At 44.1% G+C, this 18,494-nt stretch overlaps 1 protein-coding gene across 5 annotated transcripts in view; it reads right to left on the bottom strand.

The window, feature by feature from the left end:
• Dclk1 (doublecortin like kinase 1) overlaps positions 1-8,291 on the bottom strand; it is a 279,872-nt gene extending 271,581 nt beyond the window's left edge. Inside the window, exons 1-2 of one of the 5 annotated variants that reach the window (XM_075951091.1) lie at positions 7,791-8,291; positions 2,894-3,289 (exon numbers count right to left, since the gene is read on the bottom strand). In XM_075951091.1, the coding sequence (XP_075807206.1) occupies positions 2,894-3,269 (376 nt within the window). In that variant the 5' untranslated portion in view covers positions 3,270-3,289; positions 7,791-8,291. The remainder of the gene's footprint in view (positions 1-2,893; positions 3,290-7,790) is intronic. The other 4 variants (XM_075951090.1, XM_075951092.1, XM_075951089.1 and 1 more) reach the window with 4 other exon arrangements.
• Between the last annotated feature and the right edge of the window lie 10,203 nt (positions 8,292-18,494).

Genomic DNA, 18,494 nt, shown 5'->3' with positions numbered 1-18,494 from the left:
AAATGTTTTAACTAAAAATTCAAAAAATATGCAGACTCACACGAGACACTAAAGATATCATTCAACTGGGAGAAAAAAAGGTATTTTTTTTAAAAAAAATTTAAACATCAGAATAGTCCATCAGCAGTTGGTCTATATTGGTTGTGGGGAAAGTATTGAGAGAAAATCAAAAAATGACTTTGGGAGTTGTAAAGACAGTTCAGTGGTTAAGAGCACTGGCTGCTCCTTCAGGGGACTCAGGTTCTGGTCCCAACACTCACAAGGTGTCTCATAACCATCTATAACTCCAGTTTCAAAGTATCCAACTCCCTCTTCTGGCCTCTCTGTAGGCACTGCTCACATGCGCAACACGTACATACATGCAGATACAGCACTCATACATTTAAAATAAATATTTTTAAAAGATGACTATTTCTGAGATCAGCAGTTTCTAATTTTAGAATTAAGTGCATAATAAAAACATTTTTGTAGTGGTATTTCACTTGTATTTTAATAAATAAAGCTTGCCTGAGGATCAGAAAAGTAAAACAACCAAACTGGCTAGCATTACAGACTGGGCAGCAATGGCATACACTTTTAAACCCAGGAACGACAATGGCACACACTCTTAATCCCCGTAGCCACACTATCTTGCCATAGAAGCCAGGCAGTAGAGGTGCATGCCCTTAATTCTAAAGCTGGAGAGGATTTATAAGACAGCTCTAGGTCACAATCTCATCCTGAGGTCTCTTGGAGGCAGGATCACCATTTTCAGACTGAAGTCAAGGTAAGAATTAGTTTTCTGGTCTTCAGGTTGAACCCCAATATTTATTTCTGAGTTTTTATTAATTGTGCTTCACATTTGAAAAAAAAAAAGTTTTCCAAGAAGTAGTAGAAGAAAAATATTCATTAAGATCCACTACTGGGCACAGGAGCAGGTGGTTTCTAGAAAATGTTGCACTGAATGTCTGCCTTCCCAGTGCATCAGAAGACAATGAACACACTGAAAAAGCACCAAAGTGCCTTTTGCAAGAGCTAACGCCACAGCATAATGCATCTTGGTGCCTACCTTCCTGAGTTCAAATTCTACCTCTACCATTTGCTGCTGTGTGATGTTGCCCTCTTAGGATCCCTGTGGGAACCACAAGGACTTACATAGTCAAGGGCTCTGACTGGGGTTGGACACACGCTCAGTTACTTCAGCTATCATAACCGTCTTCGACCAAGGCAGCAATAGCTCGGTGCAGGCATTATATTGTGGTAAAATAAGCAGGAAAGTGAGCGGAGACGCTGGTGACCACCCATGCCATTGCTAGGAAGGCAGTATGGTCACCAGCCACGTCCCACGGCTGCTCTTTGATCAGTGTGAATGGTGAGTCCAGGCCAATTTTGAGCGAAAAAACAGAAGTACCCTTGTCTTCGAGATGCCTAGATGTTTGATGTGACTCTAGGGCAGAACGAGGCATCAGTGCCTTGGCTGTCTGGGGCATGCTGAGATCTAAGCACACTTTTCTACAACACCACTACCCCACACAGGATGTCTTGGTGACAGGTCAGACACCCGCCTCATCTGATCTTGCTACAGAGTGCTTGGGAAACACCACCAAACGTTTGACTTTCTCTTGTATTTACCAAGGTCATACAAAGGACATGGCACAAAAATCAAAGTTGACACAGAGAGATTTCGTGTCAGTCTTCCCCTTTAATTTGCTAGAAGTTCCAACCTCTGAATAGAAGGAAAAGAGCCAAGGCTACAGGCGTCTTGGCAGGGTGACAAGCCACCAAAGAGATGTGAATTCCTGTAAAGTAAAGACACAAAGCTCAGGCTGCTCCACACCGGTTGGTGTCCAGTCATACTGGGCCTGGACTGGAACTCCTGCTGAGGGACCAGGGGAAGTGGGGGGACACAGAAGCCCCAACTACAGAGGAAGACAAGGGGGCTCTGACTGTATGCAGCCATGTGGCTGCAAGCCTGGATGCCAATCAGGCAGGATGGAATGCTCCCTGCTACCTATACAAGCCCAGGACCCAGCTGGACAGTGGGACCTGGCCAAATCCTGCTGGAAAAAAGATGAATTCAGAACGACAGTAGGCTGCATTTGGTCTGAAGGTGCCAGCTACTTCATCCTCACCTTCAAAACTTAAGCTCAAAAAGACCTCTCTCTCCAAAGGACTCCTAGGGATACTCAGTACCAGTTATTGCACCCCAAAATCATTAAAGTTGGTTATGATTTTTACAGCAATGAAAGAATTCATGCTTTGTTCAAATGATGATAGCCAAGTCTCATCCAGAACAGATTATCTGTTAGAATGAACTAGATTTAAAAAAAATATATGAACAAACAAATTTCTTCTTAGTCTCAAATACCACCGGAAGATAATAACCCTCTCCAGGAGGCACCCAGTGGACAGCATTGTTAGAAGACCCTATTTTTGCTTCAATGGTCACCACTAACTTATCATATAACCATAGACATACTATTTGAGTTTTCTGGTCTCGGATCTTCAGCGATAAACTGAATGGATTTTGTATCTTTCCTAAGTCCCTCTCCACTCTAAAATTTCATACCCTCACTTCGAGACCTTTTGGACATCACAACACAATAGTTCAGCTGGTGTCTAGAAACATCCCTGAACTATGCAAGTGAAGACATAAAAACAAACTTCAATGATTAACAGGACATAGGTTTTAGAAAGCAGACAGGGTTCTTTGGGGTTTGATACATTTTCCTTCTACCTGTCATTATTAGGAGCTAGCTACCTGGCTGAATACCATCCACTTTCTTTTTGTTTTTATGGAGCAGAAACTTAAACATGTTAAGCATTAAGGGGCTCCTAACCATGGGCTAACAGACAAGTGACCCTCAGTGATCTCAGTTGCCTTCAGGGTCCCCAGAGGTTCTCAAAGACTCACCTTCCACCAGCTGGTCCAGGCTGGAGACCTTCTTGACTCCATCGATGGTGTAGATGGTTCTCACTCCCTGGGGCAAATTCACGTTATCCGAGAGAGTTCGGGTCAAATCAGCCAGGAGGGCCTCGAAGGATCGGAAGCGGTCTGGGGAGATGGCGTACACAATCCCTTTGAAGTAGCGGTCACCATTTCTGTAGAATCGAACCTTCTTGGCTTTCTTCTCGGAGCTGAGCGTCTGCAGTGTGCGCGTGCGGTAGAAGCTGCAGTGGGCGCTGTGTGTGGGACTGGGCAGACCGTTCACCCGGGACCCCCTGCTGTACCTCTGGGCCTTGTCCCGTTCATCAAAATGCTCCAACTCCATATCTCTGCCGAACGACATGACCGCTTTGTGTGTGGAACCTGCGAACCCCAGAAAGAGACACAGACCTGGTTACCTGAAGATCTTGGGTTGAGAGGCTCTGAGAGCAGCCGGGAGGAAACACTGCAATGACTGGTGATGTATTTGGGTTGTGGAGTGGGAGAGAAAGAGGAGGAGGATAAGCAAGGAATAGAAGAAAGCAGATTTCCGTGTTAACAGCCTATTACTCAGCCACAGTTTGGTTATATACAGCTCCCACTGCTGTCTGCCTACCATCCCTCAGGCTACAATCACATCCTCTCAAGGGTTCACCTGCATGTTTCTAAGCAGAGAAACTGGGGCCTGGAATATCCCCTCCCATTTCCCCCAAGTAATACAGCAGAGAGATAGTTCAACCAGGAACATTCTCCCCAACTCCCGCACTCCAGCTTTGCACCACTATGAGACTCATATGAGCTGTGCCCAGGTGGTGTGCCAATCCCACCGGCAGGAAGAAAAAGTGAGCTTTCGTACACCAAGCAGGGTGGGGAAGCGAAGGGGTTAGCATTTCGTGGTCAGACTGTAGAGCTTTGACCTTCTGTGTGCTCCCTATGGCCAGGTGGAGAAAAAATTAAATCCATCTGGAGGTTCTATCTCCTTTTAAAAAAGACTTTGAACATAAGCTAAAATGTGACTTCACTTCAGATCTTTTGCTTGTGCTTAGTAAAATAATAATAATAATAATAAGAGAGGATTACAAAATGAGGGTGAAGGGGAAAGGAAGAGGAGGGCTGTTGAACACACTTGACCCATTATTAACTCTATAACCTGAGATATCGACTTGATTGGCACCTGTAAAACTCAGAAGCAGGAATAAGAATAGTACCTATATCACCATTCATATCGGGTACTAATAAACGCAAAGTTTGCATGTAATGAGCACTGATTTATTTAAATAAAGTGTGCTTTGTATTCCTGACCCTGGCACAGAGGTAGCTAATGGAAACAGAGCCATCGCCTACCCCCTCTTGCAAAGGAGGCACCTGACTGCCATCCCATGAGCCTCTGGAAAAGGGATCGTCCTGCCACACATTCTGCTCTCTATGGGGCCCTGTGGTCAGCAAGCTGCTTATTGGATAAAGCCATTCTTGCTAGGTAACGGATAAAGAATGGAACTCCTGTGGGAGGATCAGTTTCAACCCAACAGTCTGGAGAGTGGAAAAAGCCTCAGTCAAAAAGGATACACTTTTCATGATGAAATTCCAGGCACACTTAAATAGCATGTAAGTGAGATAGAAGTACAAAGGAAGAACCAAGCTCTCCCTTGTACTTCCCAAGTCACCGATGGGAAGTTTCCCCAGACTCAACAAAACTACCGTGTCTTCTTGTGACTATCCCTTCACGTTCAGCAAACTGACCCCTGCCCAAGCCATTCAGAATTGGTTTACATAAAAACTAACGTATCAGTTCAGTAAGTCAATTTAATTTAAAGTTTGTGATAAACTGAGTGTGGTGGGCCATCTTCAGCCCCATAGTTAAGTTTGAGGTCAACCTGGGCTACATGAGATCCTGTCCCAAAAGCCTTTAAATTAATTAGCTAGTTGATTAAATAAAACTTATAATAAGAAAATTTATACACAAAAATATAGCTAGAGAATTCAATGTCCAGAAATGAAGAAAAAGAAAATAATATTGATGTCCAGGATACAGTGACCGTAGGATTCAGCCAACAGTTATTTAATGTCTCTAAAAGCAACACAAACAAAAACCTCTTCTAAAACTCACAGAAGTCAGTCAGTCCCATCAAAGCAAGGTCTAAAAAATTGGATTTACCCAGAGTCTCCAAGTTACAGTTGAGGGAGTTGGATTTTCAAGTTTCGTTTATCATGATTCCAAAGTAGGTGTTCTTTGCCCCAGGTCTATGACACTAGGCCCTGGTTCCACGTGAAGCATGAGTTTTGAAGCTATCACACCTGTCTAGCTCAGTGACTTTGTGCTGGACACCTAACTAACCAGAGGCCTTGTGTTGCAAAGTCCACTGGGAGGCCTGGGGGTACAAAGGGAAGAGCACAGTATGATTAAAGTCCTTCGCTTGAGTTCAGTGCATCGCTCCTTCAAACAGGAAAACTGACTCTCAGGTCTCAAACAATCAATCTCAATCTAATTTTGCATCTTTATTAAAACTCCACCAGCTGTGAAGTGGTTTTGTTGGTTTTGAAGTAACTTACTTCAAAACAGTCACCACTGGGATCAATCCTGTAGACTTAGCTGCATTACAGAATCATAATTCTGCCCTGCTATTGGTACCTGCTCCTACTTTGCCCACATATTTGTTAAGTAATCTGTTTTCAAAAAGGTGTGTGGGTTTAGGATGGAAGGCAGTTTGATGAAAAGGGGGGAGGGGCGAAGGGGGACATGAAAGAGGGAGGAGAGAGTGGAGGAGTCTGCCATGTTGAGCTCACCCAGTAAGCTTCAGAACTTCCTAAGTGACAAAGGCAGAGGTGGCTTTCGATTGGGTTTGTTTTCTTTTTAAAGGCATTGACCATTCTTTCATTCCTAGAGGCTTCCTCCCAAGTAGATGTAAACAAGAGGAAATAAACAGAGATCTAGCAAAATGTGGCACAGTGATGTGACCAGAGACAGTGAAAATCCAATTCCGGGGGTCTTCAGAGGTTCACAGCTGCCAAGAAGTGTTGGCAGTTGCTTGAGCCAGGAACACTTTTAGGAACAAGACTCCAAACCCAAGTGAAAATAAATCTACTTAAAGCATAGAAGAGTTTGGTTGATTTAGTCATGGGTTCATTCAGGGCAGGGATTACCTCTCCCACTTCCCATCAGTGAGCAGGTGCAGATGGTGCCAGCAAAGCAGAACCCAACTCAAAGTGAAATTGCTGTCAAGGCCACAGCTTTGGCTAAGTGAAGGTCAAAGCGCACCCTTCACACGTGAGTCTTGTGGTAGTCGTGTGTGGTATGAAAACACGTGCTGTCCCCTTGCCTCCGCTAGCTCAGCTTTCAGAGATGTAGTCATACATGTGAACTAAGAACTCCAGAAGAAAATTCTCTGGGCTTCCACAGGATCACACTTCCTGTAGAAGATGTTGGCTAGAAGATGCTGGACCAGCATTCACAGACTGAGTGGTCAGAGGTCTTGAGATACGTGTGTCTTGGCACCAAGAAGGGACTCTCAATCCTCAGCCACAGAGACCACAAATCATGGGTGGAGAAGAACGTGAACATTTCCTGTAAATATCACAAAGCCCCAAAAGCACCATTGTTCTTTGTGGGATTTCTCACCATTCTGAGGAATATCTATGTTCACCTTTCCCTCTATGAATGAGCTGCCATTTCAGCAATTTGGAAACACACACACACACACCTAGAATAAACCCTAGTTATCACATCTGGAAATCCAAGGCATATTTTAGCAGTCGGATTAGGATCCAGGTGAATAGAGATGCAAGAATAAAAGACACACGCATGTATCTTCTGAGTGTCTGCACCACCCCAAACGAACACATCACAGGATGTGAGCATCTTTTAAATTGTCCAGCATATGACCTCTCTTGAAATCCCTCCTAACCTGCATCCATGCAACATTCGATACCTGGAATGCTGCCCTACTTTCCTTTCTCATTGAAAGGCTATGATAGATATATTTAGGAACGGTCATGACACGTTTCTTTTGCGGAACACCCTGCAGTGTGGCAGCTGAGAGTATGTGCACAGTAACCTGGGCACACATTCACGGGTGCAGTCAGAGTGGGAGCCGGTTTGAATGAAACCTTCTCGCTTCCTCTCACCCACAAGCATTTCCTTGCCAAATCCAGCGGTGAAGCCTCGCAAAAACCTGGTTTCCAAAAGCAGCCTCTTTTGTGGGGCAATGCAGTGCTGTGTGTGCGCTCCCCCTAGGAGGAAAATGTCTTTTCCTCTCTGCATGCTTTTAGCACTGCAGGTACTAATTCGTACACGAGGCTGCCTGGCTGTCCCCGGAGGAACTTGAGACCATGCAAAAAGGTACTTGCAACACCCACACTGCAGCCCTCATCACCAGGCACATGCCACCCTCCTGGGCACTCGGGAACGCACACAGCACACACACACACACACACACACACAAACACACACACACACACACACACACACACACACACACACACACTAAGAAGGCAGGCCCAGCCACTCCTTCCTAGCCCACTTGGTCCTAGCTCCGCAGCCAGTCCTGACAATGACAAGCGCCTCTCCCAGCTCCTCCGCCCGGGCTAGGCTCTCCATCTCCAACAACAAGGCGATGGAAAGCCTGCCGGGCCCAGCTTGCCAGACTCCCTATTTAAAGGCGGATGGCACCAGACAAAAGAGGCAGGAGCCAGCAGCCCCGAGGCCGCGGGCACACAACGCCCCGGGCCAGTCCAAACTGGCCAGCCCCAGGCAGCCGCCTTTCGAGGAAAGGCGGGCGGGGCTGCTGCCGCCCAGTGGGGTCCACCCTTGGCCGGGGCCACCAGGGTTGCGGTCAGATGGCACCGCGGGGCCTGCCCGCACCTTCCCCAGCCCAGGCAAAGCACGCACCGGTCGCGGGTGGACGCTGGGTTGTCTGTGGCCGGCTGCTGGAGCTGTCCTCGCCGGGCTGGGCGCGGCTGGGGCTGCGGAGCACGGGCGTCTGGGTTGCAGCCGCTAGTGCACGGATGCGCCGGGGCTGGTCCTCATTGAAATGCGGTTCTCTGCTCAGCCTCACTCCAGCCTCTCTCCCGAGGAGGGCGGTGGCGCGCAAGCTTTTCTTGTGTCTCACTCGCTCTCACGCCCTCCCTTCTCCCTCCTTCTCGTGCTCCGCCCTCCCCCCTCCTTGGCAGGGCGCACCCACAGTGCTTGCGTCCAGGGTCTTCCTCTCTCCTTTAGCCAGGTTCCTGGCTGCAATGATCTTGGTGATTTGGCTTGCTTGGACACCTCCAAAGCCTTCCCTAGACGGACTTGCCAAAGGATGGGGACTGATTGGATGGTGGCCGAGGGGACTGAGAAAGAGAATATGGATAGAGATGGGTCTGAGCCAGGACTTGCGCAAAGCAGAGATGTGACCCAAAATCGAGGTTGCCTTCCTCAAATGAGGACCACCCCCCCCCCCACACACACAGCCATATCTTCTAATATGGATTAGAAAGCTAGAGGATCGCCCCCTCAAAACCGCTTTTCCTGACCTCTTTCGGGGGGGGGGGGGACCAGATCTGGATCTTTCAAGCTAAGCACTGTGATGTAACCCTCAGTACTTGAGAAGGGCCACATCCCACCCGTCATCTGCTAAGACCCCAGAACATGAGTCACTGTTGAGCCGGTGACCTCCTGCTGAGGGCTTTATTTCACAATATAAGCCTTTGATAACTTAAGGGCCACACTTCACTCTTGGAGGCCTCCTGGCTGCCAAGACTGGCGGTCTGTCAGGCTGGAAAGCCCCATAAGCTTACACAAGCCTTCCCTCCCAAGACAGGAATGTTCTCAGAGGCCAGATGTTCACAGCTTCCTCTGGATAAAAGTACCCTTTGGAGACAAGTGTGGGCATTGGGAGCCCATCCCGGGCATCTCTGGAAGCCTTAGCATAGTGGTATACAGCCCGAATATTAAAACAAGTCCCCAAAACAAACAAATAAAAACCCAGTAGTTCTCAATCTTTCTAATGCTGCAACCATTTAATACATGTCCTCATGTTATGGTGACCCCAAACTATAAAATTATTTCATCACTGCTTCATAAGCGCAATTTTGTTACTGTTACGAATTGTAAATATTTGTGCTTTCTGATGATCTTAGGCAACCCCGGGAAAAGAGTGGTTAGAGACCCCCCAAAAGGGGTCTCGACCAACATGTGAGAACCAATGCTAGCCAATACATACACTTATACCAATACATGTAGTTGTTCGTCTTTCTGACTCTATATGGCTCAGTGGAAAATTTGAAATTATTTTTATCTCCTGCCCACTGGGCCCAGTTATGTATTTTACTATTTATTATTGCTAAAAGTTATTCTGAAATACTTTCAAAATATTATATTCATGTTAGTGCCTCTTTGTTAGAAAATGCAGCTAAATGAGATGCATGTTGCATATTCAACAAGTGATGGGCTATTTACTTTTGAGCTCTGTAATAGGTCAGGGATAAGCAGGCAATGAACTCACCAAATTAACTAGATGCAAAAGTACCACACTCTGCTTCCTTAAATTCTGGTGCAAATCCAGACCCCAGGGGTAAGTCAAGAGGTTGACAGAAACCGAGTCTGCTTTATCGAGACCAGAAATCAGGGCCTCATTTATCTTGTTAGTGACAAACCCAGAGTGATTTCTGCCGAGTGTCTAACTAATTGAGATCCTCCCCTAATTCCCCCATCCCCCGTGGGCATGCTCTCAAGATGATAAGTGGTTTGTTTATTTTAATTCTATGTGTATGAATGTTTGCCTGCATGTATGTATGCATGCACACCACATGCGTGCAGTAGCCCTGGAGGCCAGAAGAGGATGTTACAACCCCATGAAACAGGTGGTTGTGAGCCACTATGTGGGGGCTGGGTATCTAACCCAGGTCCTCTTCAGAAGTAGTCAGTGCCATTATTCACTGAGCCATCTCTCCAGCAGCCTCACATAGCTTATTAAGCGTTTCATATAACTGAACGGCATCTGACCTTCATCCTAAGGGTTTTACTTGGGAAAAAAAATGAAGATAAAGTGTGAAAAGAAACAAGATTGTACCTGACTGTTTTAGTGGGGGAGTCTCTAGGCATCATTTACCATCCCCCAAAAGCTAGAATACAAGCGACAAGCAAGTGGGTGGAGGACCTTAGCAGCACCAAGCCACCAAGCTATGGCCATATCCCACAGGGAAGCAGGCTAAGTAACCCACGCCAGGAACCCGACTAAAGTAAAGCCTAAAGCTGTCCCAAGGTAGCCTAGGCCTTTAGAAAATGGAATTCATGTTCATTAATAATTCTTCATCCTAATAAAATGTCATAAAGTGAACAACTCAAGGAATTTTTATTTGTATTAATTTTAAAAAATAATACCTTTATTCTTTGAGAATTTCATATAATGAATTTTGATGATATTCACCCCCTTCCATAATTTTTCCTAGATTCACCCTCACCTCCCTATCCATCCGATTTCATGTTTTCTTTAAAATCCCCTCGGTTGTGTATGTAACAGCTTCCACTGAGGTCGAAGCATTCCACCCTGTTGAAGCAGGAAGGTATAGAGCTCAAAATAGCTTCAGAAAGTCCCCAAACTAACTCGATGCATAAGTTCCTCCCTGCTAGCATAAGCAATAGCAACTGAGAGTCTCTCTCAGACAAGCCAGGCTGCAGAGAAGACTCTTAGGAGACTGGACCCCGCTGTCTGGAAGAGGTTTAGACCAGAGTCCCGTGGAAAGGACACTCCAACCTGTCCAAACTGCCTGAAGGCTGTGCAGGCTGCTCCAGGTTTTCCAGCTTTTGTGAGATGTCACCCATGCTGGGGTGGGCTTTAGTGATGCAGCTGTCTTTGATCTGTCGGGGTCCCCACCTGGGGTAAGTGGGCAGGTGTGTTTCCTCTACCTCCCAAGGGTAAGTTCGTTACACAGCATCCGTCAAATCTGTGCTGTCCCAGTGCTCTGGGAGAACGTCATCTACCTACCAGGATCACACAAAACAAAAACTGATTTTTTTTTTCTCTCCCAACAGAGGATGCCAGAAGCCGGGGTGAGATTGGGAATTTTTTTTTTGTCTTCCTTGGGCCTTCAGGAGTCTTGTGCATCTTCCCACAGTCACTATGATCTGGCATGGGCAACTATCCTGTCATGTTTTTGAAGTGCCACCATCTCTGGCTCTTACAGTCTTTCTGCCCTCTCTTCATCAATGGTCCCTGAGTCTCAGAGGAAGGATGTGATCAGTGCATCCCACACAAGGTCTCACTACATAACCTTGGCTGGCCTGGAACTCACCATGTAGACCAGGATAATCTCAGATTCACAGAGATCCGCCTGCTGCTGCCTCTGGTACTGGGAATTAAAGGTATGTGCCAGCAAGCCTGACTCAAGAAATCTTTATAAATTGGCATTATTCCCTTTTGTAATAAAAAATTGACCCCCCAAGGCGATTATAACTGTATCAGTTCCCATGAGCATCAGAAGTTGCTGGAAATCTCGTTTCAGCCCAATTTATTATTTTCTCAGAAGTAAGCCAACAGAACGCTAATCTGCAGAAGATCTTTCAAAACAATTACTGTAGCTGCTCATGTATCTCTGGCACGGCACTCCAAACATACTGAGGTCCAGGTTAGATGAGGTTTGAGATCTTTATAAGAACCAAGGATCCCTTACGAACCTAGTAGTTCCTCCATAAACTTGCACTTTCCCAAGGCTCGATTCTCCACCTCCTAAGAGAAATCTAGTTTCTGATGGGCGAGCTCTCCCCAGCCCACTCTCAACCCAAACCTCTGCTCTTCAAACGCAACTGTGATCTACTTCCCTGAAGCTTTCCTGTTTGTCCCAAGTGCACCTTTTACCACAAAGGGAGCAAGTCTATCAGTCCTCACTCACCCTTGATATTCCTCATTCCCCACTGCAATCTCCTAGACCCCTCCTAGGTACCTGCAAAGCCTTAACCTACAGCTCTCTCATATTACATGGATTAGCTTCCCTACAGTCATCACTCGGCTCTTGTCATCTCCCTACACATCAGCTTCTAGGGACCTGGACATGTCACAGCAAGGGTGAAAGCACTATAATTTCAAAAGGCATTGACACCCTGTTTCTAATGAAGGACCTGTTGGCAGAGGCTACTCGTTTGTTTCCCGACCACCCTGATTTGAAATGATCACACAGAAACTCTATGTTTTGCAATACCGTTTGGCCAATAGCTTAAGCCTATTGCTTATCTAGCTTTTATATCTTAAATTAACCCATTTCCATTATTTTATATTTTACCATGAGACTCGTGGCCTAACAGCAAGGTTCCAGTTGGTGGCTCACATCTTTCTCCTCTGGTGTCTACATGACATCTCACTGACTCCGCCTGCGTTCTCCCAGCATTCAGTTTAGTTTTCCTGCCTACTCTATTCTACCCTATTGCTCTATTCAGGCCAAAATAGCTTCTTTATTCAATAACCAATAAAAGCAACATATACACAGAAGGACTTCCTACACCAGGACCCTAACATGAAATTAATGTCCCTGCCAAGCACACCATGCTATTGACTCAGCAGGTGGATTAGAATTTCCATGCCATTCAGGGGTAGGTCTTCCTTCAATATCTGCTCAGTTACATTCAGGGGAGCCCAGTGTTCTCTCTCAAAGTGTCTGCAAGTTATACTGTGTTCTTTGGTCCTATTCCTGACCTCTGCTATGAGATGCTTTTGGACTCGAATTGTAATACCTTGTATCTGGGTAGCCCCTTCAGTTGCCCATCATGTTGATGGGGTGCCAAGGCCTTCATCTTGGTTGCTAATGAAAGTTTTCAGCAGGAGCATGGTCCCAGCAGGTTTTGACAATGACATCCCATGATGTCTCTGCAGATAAATGGTTGATGCCCAACGATTCCCTCAATGCACTTGGGTAATTATATAGACATAGTCTCTGTCACAAATAAATACAGAGCGATCCCATGGTGTCGAAAACTCACATCTGTGCACCCAAGATTACCTTCTTAGTGCCATGTTGAAGTCATGAATATCCACGGAGCACCTGATTTTGCAATCATCCATCCAATAAATAAGTTCTGTATCTCTCCAACATGTCAGCCACTGCGTTGGCAAGAGTAACCCGACTGTGAGGCGGTTGTAAGACACATGCCCTGCTGCGGCCGATCTTGGAGGGAGTCTAATACTAAACCTAGCTTGCACAAATTATCATTGAAGTTCCCCCATGAAGGACAGAACAAAAAGAGGCTGACTTTTCCCTTGCCCAATGACGAAGTGACATGTAAGTAAGACCCAAAGCTAGTTCTGCAATAGAGGGTGGAGCACTCTTTCCATCAGGGCCCCCAGGGTGAAGTTCTGGAAGGAAGATGTGAACCAGGGGAACAAAGGCGGGATGGGGCAGCTGGGGCCTGGTGGGAAGGCAGAGCGGAGCGAGGCAGCTGAGAAGGCTGGCAGGTGCTGGAGCTGCAGGGTCTCCTAGGAAACAAGGAACATGGCTGAAGGGTTTTAAGCAGAAGAGCTCTTACAATCCAGAGGAAACATTTAAAAGCGCCTCTAGCTTTTCTGGCTGTCTTAGAGAATAGTGGAGAAGGGCAGGTGTGCAAGAGCCGTTTTGGTGCCCAGGTCATGGCTGGAGACGGTGGAAGGAAAACTTCAGTCATTACTCATGGGCCTTGCGTCTGAGCTTGTGGATGTGTTCCAGATCCACACAGCTTTGCAAGCCTATTGGTTAAATTCGACATCTCTGAGGGTAAATTAGTATCATGTAGGTTTCCATATTGCTGTTCTCAATGCAATAATTTCAGAAAAAAATATTTTTGAAAGTGTCTATTTGCACACTTGGTTGTGTGTGTGTGTTTATGTGTGTGCTTGTGTGTGAAAGCAAAGGGCAGCCTCAGGGGTTGCTTATCAGGACGTCAGTCCCTTGTTTCAGTGAGACAAGTCCTGTCACTGTCCCTGGGGCTTGCTGATACAGCTAAGCTGGTTGGTCAGAAACCCCAAGGGTCTGCCTGTCCCGGTGCTAGGGTTACAAGTGCTGGCCACCAAGCCCTGTGTTTTAGATGATGCTGATACTAACGACTGAACTCAGGTCTTCATGCCCTCCCAGAAAACAGTTTACTGACTGAAATGAAGTCAGTAACTCCTACATGAAGTCATCTTTCAAATAACTAAGGATTTGAGGATATTAAAATTAACCTAAAAATAGCTGCTACTTAGAGTGGAATTTTATTTGACCAACTTCTGCCAGGAGTTTATTAAAGAGAAAAATAATTCACTCATCATTTTCATGAAAGCACTTATATTAAAATCTATATCTTTGCTAATCAAACTGTGAACTCTCGGTGCTCCTATAGAGCACAAATATAATACTTAAGAAACCATAATAGCTGTGTTAATACTGTGGGGCAGCAAATTTCACCAGAAACACAACAAATTTTTAACCTGAAGCTCAGAAAATAGTGAACAGCCTTCCACTGAATCTGTCTTCCAGCTGAAGAACTTCCTTCATTAGCAAAGTCAAAGAACCTTGAACAGGTTTTTAACAAATTCCAAGGTGTCTAGTAAAATATAGTGTTTAAGTAAATTTAATTTTTATTTAGTATAATTTCAAATTTTGGAAGACGTGTGTGTGTGTATGTATACTTGTGTGTGTGTGTTATATGTGTTGAGTATACAAGAATATGAGTGCATTTGCTTATGCAGCTATGTGTGGAAGCAAGAGGTTTACATCAGGATATCTTTGTCCATTGCTGGAGTTACAAGAGCATGCCACCACACCCAGATTTCTTAAACGGATGCCAGGGACTTGAACTCATGCCCTTATGTTTACGCATCAAGCCCTTTACCCATTGAGCCATCCTCTATCCCTTGAAACAGATTCTTAAAAGTGTCTTCCAGGCATCAAAACACTGTGTCACCGTGTAGAATTCATTCTGAAGAAATTCCTAGCTGAGTTTCAAAAAACATCACATAATGTTTAACTTAGTTTACAATGTCATGTTGAGCCCCACTCATACCTAAGCTGGGTGCATGCAGTCTGCAGGCCTTGGGTCAGACAGTCTTGTAAGGAGGTAAGGGAAGTAGTTCAATGGAAGAGCATTTGCATAAGGTCCTGGGGTCAAGCCTCAGTTCTGGGGAAAAGTAATGGAATACTTGCTATAATTCCAATGCTGATAAACTCCTAAATTTTAAAAAAAAATCAAAACATGTACATGTTTTTCTAAGCTGTTTCTTCCACATGTGCATAAGGTAAAACTATAATTTTAAATAAAAATTGAGAAATGCTAATATAATAATGTTTAACTTTTTTTATTTAATAGCTAACTGAAAACACATCAGATATAACCAAAAGTATGGATGCTCTAAAACCTCTCAAACAAATTATGAAGGAAATACACTCTTCATGACCTCTGGCTACATAGAGGTTATTTAAAGAAAATGCAAATCATGAACCATACAGAAGGCACTAACTTGACTTCCACAAATTTTTAAAACCTATACTCATATCCAACTCTTAAGAAAAAGAAAAGGATATAAAGTAGAAATGATTTTCAAAGAATGCTGATTTAAAAGTCTCAGTTTCAGAATAAAGATCCCTTATAGGTCAACAATAAAAACATAACAGGTGGTTATTTTAATAAACGCACCACACAAGAGGAAATAAGAATGTTCAACATCATCAGTCACCAAGAGTATGCAAAACAAAGTCACAATGAGACCAGTACAGCTCCAGCAGCAACACACAGTAAGATGCTTGGAGGGTTGGAGAAGACAAAGAGCTTCTGTTGGAACTGGTCATCAAGGTATGAAGTAATCCAGCTATGTTGAAAAGTAACTCACTGGTTTCTCAAGTGTACAACCACCCTGCCACCCAACAAGACCATTTCTGGGAACAAGGGCTAGCAAGCAAATTTTCATGGAAGTTTTATTCATAGTGGATAAAATTTATTCAAATGGTCATCTAATGGTAAATGGATAAACAAATTGTGGCATAGCTATACAATAAACACTATTCAACTATATTTAAAATGGGCAAAGAATACCACACAACACACAATGTCCTGGCTGTAAAGAGGAAAAACAAGGTATTAAGTGAAGGAAGTCTAGTCCAAGACAGTTTACTCTTAATTCTACTTATAGGAAAATGAAGAAAAACATCAGAGGTGACAGGGACTATAGCTGGGAGAAGTTTTGCTGTAAAGGACACACATGAGATTTGGGGGATAAATGAAGTATTCTTGATCATCATTGGGTTCTTGCTGTATGGTAGCACCTATTCATCAAAACTTACCATAATATATACTCCAAATTTGTCATTTATACACATGTAAGTTATAGCTCAAAAGAGCTGATAAAAATTTTCATATGTAGCCGGGCAGTGGTGGTGCATGCCTTTAATCCCAGCACTTGGAAGGCAGAGACAGGTGGATCTCTATGAGTTCCAGGTCAGCCTGGTCTACAGAGCAAGTTCCAGGACAGGTACCAAAGTTACAGAGAAGCCCTGTCTCAAAAAAAATTTTTTTTCCCATATGTCAAATACAAAGTCAAAAGACAATGACAGAGTGGGAGAGAATATTTGAAAGGCATAGGACAACCAAAAGATTCGATTCCTAGCTGAAAGTTGGCCTGGCATTTACAAGAGAGACCGATAAGAATTTCTGGTGAAAATGTGAGCACAGAGATCCTGACCAACTGTGATATTCTCTTTGGAGAGCAAATTATAAGTAAACAGAGCCTTGGATCCAGGAGACACCATCCTGCAGAATTAAAAGCATCTGTCTCTGAAGACTGTGTACACAGATGTCTGTGCTTTCCCAGTTTGTAGATAGGGAAATAACTGAGTGCAGAGCTTCAACATACAGTGAGCTAAAGGCTATCACACTGCTACTAAGGCTCTGTGTTAGGCTTCATGCATAGACAGGAATGGATGTGTTATTCTGGTCTATGAAAAACAGAGCTATAGACATGCATGCAATGTAAGCATTATAAATAAGAAAGGAAACCCGCATATGTATGTTTGCATATGATTCCCGTGAGGTTATAAGATTAAAAAGATAAACATACATGTAGAGCTAGGAACCAGCCCTTTGGAGATGAGGGGAGAGGCAGGTTGCTGCACTTTTCTTTGTGTGTCCTGTTAATTTCCTGTTGCCATGAACACCTGCTGCTTTGATAGTGTGGGGAAAGAAAGAGCTCTGAGAACTGGGTGCAGAACGAAACTTGCTCTTTTGCTCTTCTTGTTGGGAACTTTCAAAACCCTGATGCTCTGCGGATACATGTGAGAGGGACTCAGGAACTTAGTCCATCCTTGATAGAATTGGAAGCCACAAGATAGGATTATAGGGATTTTTATTGGTGTCATTTGTTTTTAAATTCAGAAGTGTGGTTCAAATAGCAAATACACACAGAGATGGGAAAGAAGCTAGATCAGGGTTGACAGGAGACAGGAGGGCAAGTTTTAAGGCAAGGCATGGTCAACTTGAAATACTGAGCAGGAAACTGCATAGAGCTGTAACCTTGGAGAGTTATACACTCAGAATGTTGCTATATCGATGTCTGGTGCTAGACAGGGAAGAAAACATTCCTTAAGAATTTAGATATAAAAGCTGGGCCTCATATGAATCTGTGAGCTACCTATTCAAACTGAAAGCTGCTTATTAGTTCGGTCTAAAATGAAACCAGACACGTTGAGAATTTAACAAAATACTGAGGAAACATGTCATGAATGTAGGTGTCAAAAAGTTATACATTCCTGAGACGGATGGTTTTAAAATGGTATAGAGACAAAATAGATTAGCAAAGGAGGAGTATTATAAATAAATGTGAACAGGAACCAAATAGAAACAAAACTAAAATGAGCTCTGGTATAAAAATGCATACAGAGGCTGGAGAGGTGGCTCAACAGTGAAGAGCACTGGCTGCTCTTCCAGAGGACCTGGATTCAATCCCCACCATTCACATGGCAGCTCACAATCGCCTGTAACTCCAGTTTGAGGCAGTCCAATTGTGTCTTCTGGCCTCTGCAGTCTTTGCCCATGTGGTGCACATCACAATGCTCGCATGTGTGAACATACATAAAAATAAATAAAAAAGGCATGTATGTTTTATGTACTGACATAATTAAAGAGCTAGAAAAAAGATGACAATTGCAGGTAATGATTTAAAACTGGGATTATGAAAAGGGTTGCAAGAAGGAATTATTTCCAAAAACCAAATGTATTTTAAAAATCAAGAGTACTTATAATTAAATGAAAGTTATTAAAATCTGAACAATGGCTTTATTGGCATATCTGACAAAACTGAAGGGAACACTTAGAACACTAGGGAGTCGATTTAAAAGGTTAATCTCCAGTGTCATACAGAGAGACAAAGAGATGGAAGTCACTAAATAAAAATTCAGAGTCATAATTGATAAGGTAGAATACTCAAAAATATGTCTAGGTAAAGTCCCAAATGAGATATGAGGGACAGAATTGTTGAGGAAGTATTTGAAAATATGGCTGAACATTTTAAGGATTATTATTATATTATATTAAGCCCTAAATGTGACAGCCCTAAAACGTGAGAATATGAACTAAATCAACGTATAAGTGGCTATAGTAAAACTGCAGAATACTGAGGCCGAA

This window comes from Microtus pennsylvanicus, chromosome 16 (genome assembly GCF_037038515.1).
Source record: "Microtus pennsylvanicus isolate mMicPen1 chromosome 16, mMicPen1.hap1, whole genome shotgun sequence".
Lineage (NCBI taxonomy): Eukaryota > Metazoa > Chordata > Mammalia > Rodentia > Cricetidae > Microtus > Microtus pennsylvanicus.
The sequence above is the reverse complement of the archived record's forward strand: the minus strand, read 5'-3'. Positions and strand labels throughout refer to the sequence as shown.